This window comes from Rutidosis leptorrhynchoides, chromosome 9 (genome assembly GCF_046630445.1).
Source record: "Rutidosis leptorrhynchoides isolate AG116_Rl617_1_P2 chromosome 9, CSIRO_AGI_Rlap_v1, whole genome shotgun sequence".
NCBI lineage: Eukaryota > Viridiplantae > Streptophyta > Magnoliopsida > Asterales > Asteraceae > Rutidosis > Rutidosis leptorrhynchoides.
Window position 1 is genome coordinate 291,762,093 of NC_092341.1, and position 16,685 is coordinate 291,778,777.

The 16,685-nt window shown below is 34.5% G+C and overlaps 2 protein-coding genes across 3 annotated transcripts; one reads left to right on the plus strand and one right to left on the minus strand.

Annotated features, from left to right (window-relative positions):
- The first annotated feature begins 1,183 nt into the window (after positions 1-1,183).
- On the plus strand, positions 1,184-10,720 carry LOC139865753 (uncharacterized). Of its 2 annotated transcripts, none has more exons than XM_071853852.1 (11): positions 1,184-1,352; positions 1,839-1,879; positions 2,397-2,499; positions 2,889-3,089; positions 3,273-3,395; positions 3,500-3,643; positions 3,979-8,610; positions 9,158-9,289; positions 9,369-9,464; positions 9,567-9,706; positions 10,290-10,720. In XM_071853852.1, the coding sequence occupies exons 3-11, from the start codon at positions 2,422-2,424 to the stop codon at positions 10,570-10,572; spliced, it is 5,829 nt and encodes a 1,942-aa protein (XP_071709953.1). In that variant the 5' UTR covers positions 1,184-1,352; positions 1,839-1,879; positions 2,397-2,421; the 3' UTR covers positions 10,573-10,720. The 2 variants fall into 2 exon arrangements, with proteins under 2 accessions (XP_071709953.1, XP_071709954.1); XM_071853853.1 differs by having other exon boundaries at positions 9,161-9,289.
- Positions 10,721-12,677: 1,957 nt separating this feature from the next.
- On the minus strand, positions 12,678-16,261 carry LOC139869407 (eukaryotic peptide chain release factor subunit 1-3-like). Its single transcript, XM_071857725.1, has 3 exons — positions 16,135-16,261; positions 13,974-15,412; positions 12,678-12,969 (listed from the first exon to the last, which is right to left on the minus strand). Exon 2 carries the CDS (start codon positions 15,406-15,408, stop codon positions 14,098-14,100), a length of 1,311 nt encoding a protein of 436 aa, XP_071713826.1. The 5' UTR covers positions 15,409-15,412; positions 16,135-16,261; the 3' UTR covers positions 12,678-12,969; positions 13,974-14,097.
- Positions 16,262-16,685: the final 424 nt, after the last annotated feature.

Below are 16,685 nucleotides of genomic sequence, written 5' to 3' on the forward strand. Positions count from 1 at the left end.
TGAAAAGTACAACCATTACATTCCTATAACTTTTTTTTGATTTATAGAAAACTCTCTTTATCAACGAGCACATTGGCTCATTCATAGAGGTTACACATCGGGTAATCAAGACCCGCAAATATTTCTACAAATTACGGGTATTAATTAAGATTTATTCTTCCATTAAACTGTTATACAAACGACCCTTTTCGGACTTCGAGCAGTGCCAGTGATCATACCAAGAGAAAAGATCATCCGCCAAATGAAAATGTTGAAACTTAAATTGAGACAAAAAGAGTACTACACTACGATTTAAACTTCAATTGAAATGAAATTGAGTTGAATGATTATGAGTAAACATGTTTTTTTATTTGAAAACATCACTTCTTATCTTAATGTTAGTATATCAGTATTAGTATTGTATTGTATATATATTGTATATTGTATATTGTATATACCATATACCATATACCATTATGACTCATAGCCATGGTTGCAAAAATCGGGAGAACTCGGCGAGAACTCGGAATTTCATTCCTGGCGAGAACTCATTTTGAAATCGGTCAAAAAATCGGTCAACGACCAAAAATCGGTCAAATCTTCAAAAAATGGTCAAATCTCGGAAAAATCGGTCAAATCTCGGAAAAAACTCGATAAAATCTAAAAAGTCAACGAAAGTCAACCACCGATAACTCCCCGAGTTCTCCCCAAGTTCTCCGAGTTCTCGTTTTGGAGACCCTGCCAAGAACTCCCCGAGAACCGATTTCTGCAACCTTGCTCATAGCTATATGGACACGTTTGTTCTTGTATTGAAATTAGCAATATTTTATGTCTAAAGAAAAGAAATACGTAGTAACTTTAACTCACGTGATCACATGAAAGAAGAGCAAAGTTAGTAACTTTTTTTAAAGATTTAATTTTTATTTATATTAAAAAAATATATATTAGTAAGATAAAATCATTTACCAAAAGCATGAGCAGAAATCAAAGTAAAACCACAACAACATATGATGGTTCGAGTAAATTAATTCAAGAAAAAACACAAGACTTTGGCGGGATGTCAATTGTTTTTCCCACTTTTTATCTCCATTTTCCCTTTTTCCAAAATAATACTGTAATAATAATAATAAAAAAATTAATAATATTGTCAAACTTTCAACAGTGTAAACACACTCTCTCTCTATTGTCTCTGCAATTTCCCAGTATCCCTTCACTCATTTTGATGGTTGATTTGATTAAAAAAAAAATAATCAAAAAAATAAATAAATTTGAATTTTACCGTTTTTTCACGTTACCCATCGCACTATCTTTGTCAGATTCCCCTAATTTCGCTTCCATTGCAAGCTCCACCATCTCAGATCTCTCATTGTTAGGTAACATAATGCTGATATTTGATGTAAATGTTTCATCTTTAGTAGTAATCTTTATTTCACATTTTATTGCTATTTTCAGTAATTTCAAGACATGGGTTTTGTAAATTATGTGAAAAAGTTCAAATCTTGAACAAAAATGAATTAATTTTATGTTATTTTATATAAATTAAAGTGTGTGTTTTTTTAATTTGATGTAAAGTTTGAATCTTGAACAAAAAGCAATGATATATATTCATTTTCGTTAAATGTAGCAAGTGGGTTTACACTGTCTTGTTATGTTTTAAATTCTTGAGCTTAACATTGAGATACTGTTTTAAGTAAAAAGGTTTTGGTACCCTTTTAAATCTTCTACTTTGATTATACATTTTTTTGGTAGTTTTTTTTTATTTTTTATTTTTTATCTCTTTATCTTAATTTCTTTTATTATTATTATTTTCAGTATATATTCACTTTTGCTTAACTCAAGTTCATCTTCATAATGTATAGGGCTTGGGATCAGAGTCCACTTCATCACTTAGTTGAACAAGGTAAGAATTTAATGTGATTTTGAGCTCAGTTTTTGTCTAATCATGAATAAATCTAATGCAGATTGCTTGCAATTCTTGAATTATTTATAGAAACACCAAAGATCTGAGTTTATGCATTACAAATCTATATGTTTTTTTAGGGAAGTTTTGTAAATTCAAAGTCAAATAGAGTTTAATTAGGGTTTAATCTAACCACATTATGTGCTTGTAGCTTTTTGTAAGATTTCTTTTTCCTTTTGGAAATATTTTATTATCAAAACATAATTAATTTTCTTTGAGTTTTTTAAACTTTATTAGTGATACCTTTTCGCCTTATGAATCTTATGGGATTGTAAACAGCTATGGGTCCTGTTGTAGGAACCACCTCTGATTTGTAAAGAACAACTTGGTGTAACCAAGTCATATAGGATCGAATTGTTGGTTTCGGATACCATGATTCAAAGAGATATATATCCGATCATTGAAATCGTTATCCTTTACACGAATACAACCAACATTTTGTGTTATGGCATTGCAGGTTGTGTTAGTTTGGTTATCCAGTAATGTCAAGGGTTACCAAATGGAAAATTGAGAAGGCTAAAGTTAAAGTTGTTTTTAGGCTGCAATTTCACGCTACAAATGTAAGTTTCTCGCTATGTGCTGTCATCATACATGTATCTTTAGTAGTTTGATTCTAACCTAGAGAACCATCATAAAATAGCCTAATGGTTAGGGGTCTGATATCCTCAATAGAGGTCCGAGGTTCGAACCTCACTAGACGCACATCTTGGGGTTAGGCCACGTACATCTGAGTAAAAATACTTGCCCTCCAGGGTAACCGAAAACATAATCCATTTACCCGTTTATATTAACATAGAGAACGTGACATTTAAGTAAAAGAAAGGTGTAGGTAGATAGGGTTATTTTAGGAAAGTTGCGTGTTTATGATGATTAATCAAGGTAATTAACTAGTTATACGAAAGAGGATTTTATCAAGCATTTGCTTACTTGACAAATGGTTATCGTTCAGATTCCCCAAGGTGGATGGGATAAGTTATTTATTTCTTTTATTCCTACTGAAACCGGGAAGGCGACTGCAAAGACTAACAAAACAAATGTGAGAAACGGGTCGTGCAAATGGGCAGATCCTATCTATGAAAGTACAAGGCTACTATTGGATTCTAAGAGCAAACAATATGACGATAAACTCTACAAACTTGTTGTGGGAACGGTAAGTTATATATGTATATATATTTTTTGTAACTAGTTTTACTGTATGTCATATCAATATCTATAAACAATTAAAAGTTCCGCTTATCACTGCAATCTAGAATTAAGCAGTGCTTGAAAATTGTATGTTTTATATAAAGTTGATTAACTATTAACTATGCTTTGTTCTTAATGTCGATAACAGGGTACTTCGAGGTCTAGCATCCTCGGTGAGGCTACGATCAACCTTGCCGATTATGCGGATGCATCACAGCCTGCTGTTATTGCTCTCCCGCTTCATGGATCGGACCAGGGAACCATTTTGCACGTGAGAAACTCAAACTTTTAAACTCTAAGCAAAAAAAAAATAAAAAATTTAGAAATTTCGGTATATTATGTGACAACTAAATTAATGTGCTTTTTTGGTTATAGGTTACGATTCAGCTGCTGACGGCTAAAACTGGATTCAGAGAGTTTGAGCAGCAAAGAGATAAAGGGTTGCAAAGGGAGAGCGAAATTAGTACTGCCAAATTATCGTCTTCTGTATTGCAGATTCCTGATGATCTCGTCAATAAGGTTCGATCTTTTATTTGTCACCAGAACTAAAGCACACCAATCAGTAAAAAATATATAGTAAATCTCATATATTTACGCTGCTGCAGTGACCCTTTATATAGTGCACTGCTAAGTTTAGTATGTTCGAACAAAGATCAAAACTTCGCCTACTATTATAATAAAAAATCTTAAAACGTGGAGGATTCAACGAATTGTACCGTATGTGATTACGCTATGTGTTATGTTCTGAAAATCTATTAATCATATATCTGGAAACAGAATTCATCAAAATTTACATAACAAATGTATTATGCTTCATGTTTCTAAATTGTTTCCACTTATTCAAATTTATATAGGCTAAGACTCGAATGCAAAATAGAGAAGAAACAAATATGCATGAAGAATATTCAGATTCACAAGTTACATGTGATGGTGGGTCATCTAACACGTCGGAAAATTACTATATCGACAAGCATGATTTGCCAAGCACTCGTGAAGTCGATAGCGTTAAAAGCAGCATTTCCAAGAATCAAACCTCACCAACCGAAAAAATCAACGGTTCAGATCATTCGATGGAAAATGACTTAACGATTGCTTACGAAGAGAATCGTAGACTCAAAGAAAGTTTGGAGGTGGCTGAGTCATCGATTTCTGAGCTCAAGTTGGAGTTAACCGCTTTGCAGACTCATGCTAATGGAATTGGTAAAGAAACCGAAAAGATTACGCAAGAATTAGCGAATGAAATTGCTTCAAGTCAAGAGTTAGTTAAAGAGGTTACATTACTCAAATCGGAATGTTCAAAGTTCAAGAATGATTTACAACATTTTCAAGAAGAGAAATTAAGCCCAAAGTTTATGGAGATAAGAGAAATAAGTGATGGCGATTGGGTTAATCGGGTTTCGGCTGTGGAGGATCGAATACGAGAAATGCAAGAAAAGGTTTTAATCGGTGTTTGTGATTCCGATTTGAGTTTCTTACAAACTGATTTGGAACTGCTTCTTAGTAGTGTGCAAGATCTTAAAAAAGGACCCGTTGAGCCCGAAATCATTGTTCAAAAAATGGATATTGCAAAAGGAGAAAAGGATAATTATGTTAAAAAAATGAATGAAATGGAGTGTTACTATGAAGCACTTGTTCAGGAACTTGAAGAAAATCAAAAACGAATACTAGGCGAGTTTCAAGACCTTAGAAACGAGCATTCGACCTGTGTCTACACTATTTCCACTTGCAAAGCGGAAACGGAGTCAATACGGAACGATATGAAAGCTTTGAGTTTGGTGAACAACGAGCTTCAGAAACGGGCTACAACTTCAGAGTCAGCACTTAAAAGGGCTCGTTTGAATTACTCGATTGCAGTGAGTCAACTGCAAAAGGATCTTGACATGCTTTCGTTCCAAGTTTTATCCATGTTCGAAACCAATCAAACCGTCATTAAAGAATCTTTTATCAAAACACCAAAACCGTTGCCCAAAAATCTCGCATGTGGTGATGTACTTTCGGACGATTTGAAGAAATCGTTGAGCTTACAAGAAGTTATATACAAGAAAGTTGAAGATGAGCTTGGTGAATTGTGTTCGGCAAATTTGCAAATGGACGTTTATTCACGGACTCTTAAGGAAACGTTAGTTGAATCCGTGGGTTTTGTAAGAAAAATGAGCGATAAATTGAGAGAATTGACGCACCAATTACAAGTTTCGAACGAATCGAAAGGTGTTTTGTTTGAAGATGTCCATTCGTTAAAGGGACAAAACGCGTATTATTTTGCGAAATGTAATGATCTGCATCTGCAAAACCAAATGTTGGAAGCGGATTTAGGTAAACTTTCAAATGAGAATTTTCTTCTTATGGAGAAGATTACCGAATGTGAAGCTTTGTGCAATGATTACAAAGTTTACAAAAGCAAACACGAACTCGTTTCTGTCGAAAAGCTGAATCTTGAAAAAGATGTGATTTTATTGAAGGAAGAGTTAGCGAGTTTAAGATCCAAAATTCACGAGTTGATTCTTTCGAATGAAACCGTACAGAAGGAAAAAGATATGGCTGACGTGTCGTTAATTGCAGCCCGTTCAGATAATCAGGATCTTCAGAAAGATTTGGTTTCTGTAGGGGAAGAATTACAAGCTTCAAAAATAGAAATCGACAATATAAAGAGGAAATTCGGCATTGGTTTACATGATACAGTCGCAAAAATGAAATTCCCGAATGCGTGTTTCGAGAAGCTTCAAACGCAACTTGATTCTGTCGCTAATAAGTTCATAAGTGCGTTTGATTCTGAAGAAAAACATTTGGAGAACAGCGAAAGCGTTTTAATGTATCTATCTTCTTTGCAACTCGAGCTGCAAAAGATCTCACTTGAAGATAAAAACTTTGTTGAAAAAAGTAAATTGATTATATCCGAATTGGAAAAAGAGAATCAAGAATCGATAGAACGCTTGCGCTTTTTGAACGACGAATTAGATGTTGAGAGAGAGATGAAAATTAAGCTCGAGGGTATGCTTGTACATTTGACTTCTGAACTAGAAAGTCAAAGGTCGGAGCTTGACCATGTTAGTAAACTTGCAACAGAGCGGGAATTAGAAAACTCGAGAGTTGTTCAACTTATCGCACAACATGAAGAGAATCTTGAAAAGCTTCATAAGGACCGTTCGGTTGATGCATCTCTTGCGTGTCGGTTAGAAGAGATGCAAGAAAGTATTATCAGTGAAGATTTAAAATTTATTTTCGTTAATACTCATTATGAAGTTAAGATCAAGGAACTCGAAAAAGACCATCTTGAAAGTGAATCTCGATTAATCGAAGAAAATGAAAATCTTGTAGCAACCGTTAAATCTCTTCAAATGAAACTTCGTGATACGGAATCGAGATTAAATGAACTAGTTGATCGTGAAGTTCGATGTATGAAAGAAAACGAGACGTTGTCAACAACCCTCGAATCTCTCCGGGTTGAAATGGAAGCTTCTGTTGTTCGTAACGCTCTTGAGGTTGACCAACTGAAAGACATGTTGACCAAGTACGAGGCAGAGGTTGCACAAAATAAGGAACTTCAATCGAAACTTTTGGACGCTGAAACAAGGTTGAATGAGTGTATTGTAAGCGAGACTCGTTATATTGAAGAAAACGAGAAATTGTCAACTAGTCTTGAATTTATCAAACGGGAGTTGGAGGCTTTAAATGCTCGTAATTTAGCGATTTCGGAATCGAAGAACAAGCATGCTATTGAGGTTGACCAACTGAAAGACATGTTGACCAAATACGAGGCAGAGGTTGAACAATATAAGGAACTTCAATCGAAACTTTTGGACGCTGAAACGAGGTTGAATGAGTGTATTGAAAGCGAGACTCGTTATATTGAAGAAAACGAGAAATTGTCAACTAGTCTCGAATTCTACAAACGGGAGTTGGAGGCTTTAAATGCTCGTAATTTAGAGATTTCGGAATCGAAGAACAAGCATGCTCTTGAGGTTGACCAACTGAAAGACGCGTTGACCAAGTACGAGGCAGAGGCTGAACAAAATAAGGAACTTCAATCGAAACTTTTGGATGCTGAAACGAGGTTGAATGAGTGTATTGTAAGCGAGACTCGTTATGTCGAAGAAAACGAGAAATTGTCAACTAGTCTCGAATTTCACAAACAGGAGTTGGAGGCTTTAAATGCTCGTAATTTAGAGATTTCGGAATCAAAGAACAAGCATATTCTTGAGGTTGACCAACTGAAAGACATGTTGACCAAGTACGAGGCGGAGGTTGGGCACGTTAACATGGAACTTCATGATACCGATTCAAGATTAAAAGCGTGTCTTGAAAACGAAGCTCGTTACATTGAAGAGAACAGAAGTTTAGCGTCGGAACTTGGATCTCTTAGATTGGAATTAGAGGCTTCTTTTGCTCATAATGCTGAAATTTTGGAATCGAAAAACGAGCATTCAATCGAGGTTGGTCAACTGAAAGACATGTTGACTAAGTTAGAGTCAGATGTCGGTAAATACAGTAAACTTGAAACGAAGCTTCTAGATACCGAGTCGAGATTGAACCGTTGTCTTGAAAACGAGTCTCGTTACATTGAAGAGAACAAGAATCTTGCAACGAAACTGGATCAGTCAACAGCAGAGGTTGACCAATTGAAGGAAGAAGTCAAAATGAATCTTCTTGATGCAAAAGAGAAAATCGATCACTACATTAAAGGCGAGGCTCGATATATTGACGAAATTAAATCCTTAAAATCCGAGTTGGATGCTGTTATTGCTCAAAACGCAGCCGTTTTGAGTTCAACTAATACTCGAACGATTGAACTTGAACAGAACGATGGCATGATTTCTAAGGAAGAATCGGATATTTTATTAGTCGTACTGAAATCGAAGTTAGGAGAACAGAACGATGAATTGATCGCGTTGCAGAATAAATGTAGTGAACTTACGAACAAGCTTTCTGAACAGATCTTGAAAACCGAAGAGTTCAAGAACATGTCAATCTACTTAAAGGAGCTTAAAGAAAACGGTGATGTGGCACGAGAGAAAAAAGAACCTGAAGGGCCATCTGAATCGTTGCGATTGGCGTTTATAAAAGAACAGTATCAATCGAAGATTCAAGAATTAAAGCAGCAGCTTTCTGTTTCGAAAATGCATAATGAGGAAATGTTGTTTAAGTTACAAGATGCTCTTGAAGAAATCGAGAGTAAAAAGAAGTCTGAATCTACTCATTTGAGGAGAATTGAAGAATTGCAAGCGGAGGTCAATTTGGTAAATTCAGATAAACCGGATAATGATAGGATACAAGCTGAGCTGGAATGTGCTGTATTGAGTCTTGAATGTTGCAAGGAAGAAAAAGAAAAGCTTGCGACTTTATTACGAGAATGTGAAGATGAAAAGTCGAAAATTTCGGACGAGCTTTCTTTGATTAGAGAGCGGTTTGCCGCGAAAGAAGGAACTAGTTTTACGGGCTCAAATGGTTCGGTCGACCCAGTCAGTCCCATAAGTGTAAAAATCGTTCAGGTACAATTTCTAATTTCTACTGTAATTCATATCATTGTTAAGTTTGGCAAAGAAAGTTACCTTTTTTAAACATTTAGCAGCTTAGATGCCTACACTCATAAAGTTGTATAGACTCCAAGGTTGCAAAACTTGCCACCGGGGGGTACCCAGTCGGGAATTTTCAGGGAGTACTAGGGAACTTGAGGAGTACTCGGATGTTGACCAAGTCTGACTTTGACCAAATTTGACCGAGTTTTGACCAAGTTTTGCGAGTAATCCCGAGTTTGGCCGATTTTTGACTGATTTCCCCACTAATCCTGAGTTTTGGCCTGGTTTTGTCAAATTTGACCGAGATTTGATTGAGTTTGACCGAGTTTTGATCAAGTTTGACCAAGTTTGACCAAGTTTGACCGAGTACTCTCCGAGTTGCAAAAGTCGAGTACTCGCTGAGTAATTCCGAAATACACTCCAAAAATGGTAAAACATCAATAAACAAGATTGTTGTTACTTAAATATTGATTTTGTGTGATTTTGTTATCATGCACATTTACTGGTAATTATTGTGTAGCAGGGAGTTACGAAACATGCATATGAAGGAGATGAGAATTCTCCGGTCGATGATTCAAAGCAATTAATGGTTGTCAACGATCAATTCAGAACTCAACATTTGAGATCTTGTATGGAGCAACTAGACGAGGAGGTAAATTTTTAGCATGTTCGATTGCTATTTACGCACAAGATTATATGACTAACTTATTATTAATGTCTTACTATAATAGTTGGAAAAGATGAAAAACGATAATTCACTTCTCCCGTTGGCTAATTACGACCCTAGCATTCAAGATTTTCATAGAGAACTTGCGCAACTAAACCAGGTAAAGTCAACTTACAATATGCATTTGACCCTCTAAAGTCAAAACGTTACATTCTGTTTGTCTTGTGTCCCGCTTCTTCTGATGATTAGTTTGTCATTCAAGGTCAATGAAGAGTTGGGAAGCATATACCCTAATTTTGTCGACTTTCGAGGAAATGGAAATGCGTTAGAAAGGGTTCTTGCTTTAGAAATTGAGCTTGCTGAAGCGCTTAAAACAAAAAACAAATCAAGCATATTCCAAAGGTAGGTATTCATTTGTTACTAAACACTATACCGATTAATTTTATGTCATTTTATTTCGCTACTCTATGCGTCCCAAAATAACCGTCTCATTTGAATTTTAGACGTCATTCTTAATTAACTTTGACTTTAAATATTTTTGTTTGTTTTATATAACACTTGATGACATTTATATGAATGGACTGAGTTGTAAACGTGTTTCGTTATAATTTCCATCAAATATTATATAACAGAAACAAAAATATTTAAAGTCAAAGTTGATAAAGAAAGACTAAAAAAAATCAAAATGGGACGGTTATTTTTGGGACGGAGGGCGTATTTTTTACATTCCAATTACAAAGCTTCGTTCATAAGTTAATTTTATCAAATACTCCGTATTATATAACGAAAACAAAAATATTTAAAGTCAAATTTGGTAAAGAAAGACTTTAAAAATCAAAATGGGACACTTATTTTTGGGACGGAGGGTGTATTTTTTACATTCCAAGTACACAGCTTTACTCATAAGTTAATTTTATGATTTTTATCCCATTGTCTGCAATTCAAACGTTAGAATTAATACGGTTATCGTGTTATATGTCATCAGTTCGTTCCTGAAGCAACATAGTGACGAGGAGGCGGTTTTTAAGAGCTTTAGGGACATAAATGAACTGATAAAGGATATGCTGGACATTAAAGGGAAGTATACGAACGTTGAAAATGAACTAAAAGAGATGCACGATCGTTACTCTCAATTAAGTCTGCAGTTTGCAGAAGTTGAAGGGGAGAGACAAAAGCTGATGATGACCCTCAAGAATGTGCGGTCGTCGAGAAATTTGCTTCGTGTTAATCGATCATCTTTGGCGGCTTTAGAAGATAATCCTTTGTAATGTAATAGAATTATTAGTCAACTGAAAAAGTCTGCATTTTTGTGAATAAGAATGTTGATGTGAGTAGAGGGGAAAAGGTTGTAAGATGCAAAGGTTATATGGTGGTGGTGTATATAATAAAAGTTTTCAATGAGTTTAATTTATTTATTGGGTGTAATTGTTCTGTTAATGGGACATTTAGATTTTAGAATGGCCCTTTTTGACATTTATCAATGTTGTTTTTGTCATACTTATCAAAAAGTAAAGTTAATTATTTTTATTTTTGAATGTTGCTGTTTGTAGCTATATTTTTTGTTCCTTGTGGTTTCTAATTGTTAAAATAATAGACGTGTTGTAAGGATGAAACGATATCATATACTTCCATGTTAAACCCAATTTCATGAAGTTTATTTTGTCATAGATAACTTTAAGGCCTGAAAGCGAGATGTAAGCATCTAAGGATACGAATTACTAGTTTTTCTCAAAGCAACAAGTACAATCGATACAATGAATCCATAAATAACACTAGTCAAACTAAAAGAAACCTAAATAAAATGGCTCCACCAACAGGGAGAAACACGTTAACGAGAAAGTAAAGCAAGACTAAAACTACAATAAAAAAACACAATATCGATATCCTAAATTACAAGAAACAAAACCGAAACGAATTAGCTTTTATTGATTCACTTGTGAATATTTGATTAATTGTAAGAATTTTGAATTGAATGTATCTAATGAGATCTTCGATGAAATTTTATTCAATTTAAAAGTTTTGACTGAATTATCGTGGTTCTAAATGGTTCGATATTACAAACAGTGAAGCAGTCGAACCAGGTGGATAATTACTTGGATGCCACAAAAGTAAAAAAAGATGTTTCTCTTTTCGTGTCAAAATAACGATTAGCATCAAGTCATCAACAAAACAATTGACCTTATTCACGTCTTTTATTAATTTATGTGAATAAATATGAAAAATTTTCGAATACATATATTGGGTGATGATAATAAAATATGATGATATATATACTCATCAACAATCAGAATTAGTATTATATTCGAGAGTTTAGTGATTACATTTACCTACCAAAAATAAACAAATGTAATCAACCACACAAGCAAAAGAGGCAAGTTGAGAGAAGAATGACGTGTCAGTAGTGTAGGTAAAAATTTACAAAAATTAAAAAATTCATACAAACGTCTTTTTTTCTAACAGTGATATCGACATCGAAGGTTGCAAAAACCTTCCCAAATCAAACCAAACTCTATATATTTTAGAAGTCTATACGCACACACTAAAGAAACATTCGATGATTCTTATGTGAACATCACAAATGACACGTGTGGAGTGTCGTGTTTGGCCACTTATGTAAATGTTCCATTTGTGTAACATTTTATGCTTCAAAGTAGACACTAAAATGCGACCTTTTGATCACGAACCAAGAGGGTGTAAAAAGAAACAAAACAAACCTTTGACAATAAGTTGTCATAAATAAAGGTGGTTTTCAAAAAAAGTAACCATCCTTGCTAAGAATACTTCCGTTTTCCCTTTCAACCGACAAAATGTGATTACTGTCAATTTGTATAACTCTACAAGCAGAAGCAGTATAGTTAACGCTTTTCCCACACATAACACATAAGTATCCCCAACCTAAGATAGACAACATTTCTACTACTACAAGATTTCTAAACTTCCGAAAACAATTGTCTACAAGATTTCTTGACTTCTGAAAACAATTTTGGAAACAACGCCATCACTTTATCACTTTATACAATTGATAAGATATATAGAACTAACAAAATTTTATTTCATGTATTTCAAAAACAATGTACCGTTAAACATTAGATCTTTATATAAAGACAATTTCATATACCTAAAAACAAAAATTAATCCTTAGCAAGTAACTGTTCCTAACAACATAAAACCAGCAGATAGTCGAACATCCCACAAGAAATTATCATTATGTTGTACAAAAATCATATACCCACTACCAAGTACCAACTAAAAAACCACGTGAGATAGCTCTAAGCTCCCAAAAAAAAAAAAAAAAAAAAACAGTAACTTCATTCAGATAACAGTAAGCAGGAATGAAAGCTTGCCGACCAACAAGCATAAATGAAAGATGAGAAGCATGAAAATCAAGTATCTGGCGTTACTGAGGATAAAATAATCTTCACAGTTGCAAATATCAAATAACTGAAAAGACACTAGATAAAATCTTTAGCAAGCACAAGCTTAAAGACTCCATAATTGCACAACCATCATTATGTACTCGGACAATCCACATAAATGGTCTTACTCTTTAGTCTTTTAGGGTCTTTTTAAAAGCTTAACACAAAAGCTGTGGACACATAGAAAATGCTCTTATGCAACGTCTTGGTGCAGGGGAGTGCAGCACGAACCCACGGATATTGTTCCAGCTGTTTCAATATCAAAGGCCATAAAAAAGTGTTACGAGAATATGATACCAAAAAAAATTTGTAAAATGAGCGCGTTGAGTTGCATAATTCCATATAAAAAACTTGAAAAGATTTGCATATTATAATTACTTTGTCCAATAAAAATTTTGCTACTTCACTAAATGAGCATGCATTTCCAAATACTACTTCGTCCAATACAAACATTTATGTTTAAGACATATATGGCCAATAAATTAGCCACCAGAACTACAATATCATTACTATACAAATTAGCCTAAACTAGAACATAAATGTTAGTACAATAAACGTTTCTAGTACCAACCTAAAGCTTAACCCTTCAACATCAAAACGATGTTGTCTTGTGATTTGCACACGGAACCTCCTATAAGCAGTACCACGTTTCTATCAGCCACTAACTCATAGTATTAAGTACAGCTTCTATATGGAAATTAGAAATCGTGAAGATTGCCCATGAAAACTTGGAAAAAACAACAATTGCTTGATTAAAACATGAAATAAGGTGACAAAGTAGCTAGATCAATTGCTATTGCTATAAATGTAATAACAACAAAATAACATGTCTCTTTCTTTTAATAGATTTAATCAAACAACTTATATGAACAGTAAAAAAATAAAAAAGCCAAAGAAAAGCCAGTTTGTGATATGATACTCGAAGGCAAACACTTTTGTCTCTTTAATGCAATTTTAACTTTTGACAAGACTAATCAAGCAACAGAAGAGTTCAAAGAATAAACAAATTATTTGAGTTAAAGAGAAAAGAGTACCAATGTAGTTTTACCTACTGATGAAAAACTCAGAGCACTTACGAGCCATGCACAAAAAAAAATTGGCAAAAGAAACAGATAATCTTAAGTTGAAAATAAGAGTACAATTACTCCAGCAAGTTAATCAGCATACAATTTGGTACCGGAAAATTATAAATTAACGCAAATCAGTCATCATGTTAACAACTACCATATAGACATGTGAAGAAGATAACTGACCTATGTAAGGATTTCTTGAATAGATAGTTACGCAAGGCACTTGGATAAAAGCTTGATTAGTGCCCAATTCCGGCTCTTGACCCCACTCCCCTTGCTGCACGAGCATTCGATCACCAATTGATTGCTATTCCGAATCATAATTTTCCCCATCATCCGAAAGCTCATCAAACGAACGAATATCAAGCTGGTAACGAAGGATGCCACCAATTCCACCAAAACCTCTACAAAACTGTGACCCTTCTTGAGATTTGTTTGTAACAAACTCGAGTGTACACCCAAACTTCTTGTACTCATTAGCAAACCACTCAAGCAACGACATCTTCTCCTGAACTTCAAGTTCAGCGTTCGTTTCAGCATCTCGATAATTGCTCTGCACAGTGTCTTGTTCCTTATTCAAATGCTTGATAACAATTTCACCAGTAACACTATTCTTAAGCATGTAACGGGTAATATCCAGATTCTCCCAAACAATCAGTATTTCAACAGCTCCCATATCTAAAGCTTTCAACGTATCCTCAACACCAAATACGTATTTACCCGTATCTTGACTTATCTCTTCAAAATACTTCCCAATTAAACGCTTCTCTTGTATGAACTTCACGTTCGCAAGAATTTCAGCAGACAACTCAATCGCCTGATTAAAACCATTTTCACCCCCATAAGACACATCAACCACATTCAAAATCTTTGCCTGAAGACGTTGGTCAAACATATCAGATTGACTGAGCTCGGTTTTAAAATCAGCAGACCCTGCAAGTATAAGTCCAGAAACATTCGGTTGACTGGTTGCAGGATTGATATAAAACTGTGTTGCTAACTCAGCTGTCTTCCTCACATAATTGTGACGTTTCTCCATTCGAAGACGGGCAAAACGCAAAGCTGATTGACCTCCTCTTCCGTGTTTCTTTGGCAAGTCAACAGTAAACTTGTGCAAAACCTCCCTAGTATTCCCACTTAACGTCCCAAAAAGAGTGCCATTACCATCCATAACGATAAAACCAAACTTGTCGTCCGATTCCAACAGTTCATTAAGAGCTTCTGTGTGAAACTTGTTATCACAGAGATAAAGAGACGCGTTTATAGGTCTGAACGGCTCAAAGTCAAAAGTAACTTTCTTTTCTTTACCGTCATCAGTTACAATTGTTCCAGTGTAAAGTACAAGTCCATTGGGAGGCACTTTATTGTAGAGTTTGAGCCTCTGTTGGGCAGATGTTATAGCACCTAAAACTGACTGACGATTCACCCTACTCTTGATATTCGAAGCAGTTCCAAATTCATCACCGAGCATCTTCGTGACTCGTGAAACTTGATCACGTGGAGGCATAATCAGAGAAATCATGCTTGTTCCGTTTCCTCGGGCAGCTTCCAGTGCCTTTATAAGCTTCTTAATCTTCCATATCTCGATATTCTTATCAGTTTCTTGACCTTCCGACATCGTACTGTAAATAGCAGAAGTAAACAAGAGAAATAACACTTGTTAATGACTTAAAAATAAAGTAAAACAAAAAATTGCCAGCAAAATCAACATAAACCATCTCTAATAAAACTGAAACCACACTTCCATAACTCAATTTTGATCTACAAATTAGTCTTAACAGTTCACTTTCAATCAGACCTAAGTTGACTGATCGAAAAATATCAACAAATTAACTATAACAAACAACAATCATGTAAAACAATAATAACTGCCTGCAAAATCTACGTAAACAATCTCTAAACTAAATCCACATTGCCTTAACCCTATTTCAATCTAAAAATTAGTGTTAGCAGTTCACCTACACTTTGACCTAAGTTGACTAACAAAAATTAACCCAAACTACCCATTAGCACGGATCTAACATAACAAGTTTCATGATCTAATCAACTTAATCAGTTATCAATAAATCATAGTTACTGTAGCTCTGTAAGTGTTAAATCGAGACAATAACTCATTCACATATAGTCAAAATTGGACCTAATATTCATGATATAGATAGAAACAAAAGTAACTGACTGAGCTACACACAGACTGAATCATACATATGAACGATACAATCTAAAACAAACTATTGGACAACAGATCTGATGATAAATTATATAGATTCTAATTGCAAATGAATAATAACAATATATATAGGATAAGATGAAATAGCTCAGATCTGAAAGAGAGAAGAGTTCTTACCGGAGAAACGAGTAGCAGATGATCGCCGACGGCGGTATGCGAGTAGAGAAGGAAAGGGAAGGGTTTTAGCGTTTGTTAGACGGTGTTAACCCTAGCAGCAAAATAAACATAAAATACTCGGTAACTGTGGATAAGGACTCGGTTGAAAAGTTAAGAATACAAGACCACTCCCACTAAACTATTCATCCTCTTAAACGGCCACATCAATGCTACATCAACACTCAAATCTTATAACTAACACATAACTAAACACTACTAAAACATTTTCCTCTTAATTACTACATCATTAATTAATTTCTTTTTATATTTACTTTCACCCTTATAAAATATACTCCGTAATTTTTTAACATTACTTTCTCTTTTAAACAATACATATAAATATATAAATATAAATATAATCAACTACCAAATACTATACTCCAATATATAATACTCTGTAATATTTCTTTCTATTTACGATTCCTTCTAAAACAATTTTTTTCTCAATCAAACAGATCTACAACCAGTCACTTTAGTATCTGTTAATTGTACGCATTAAAGGGTTTGTACAA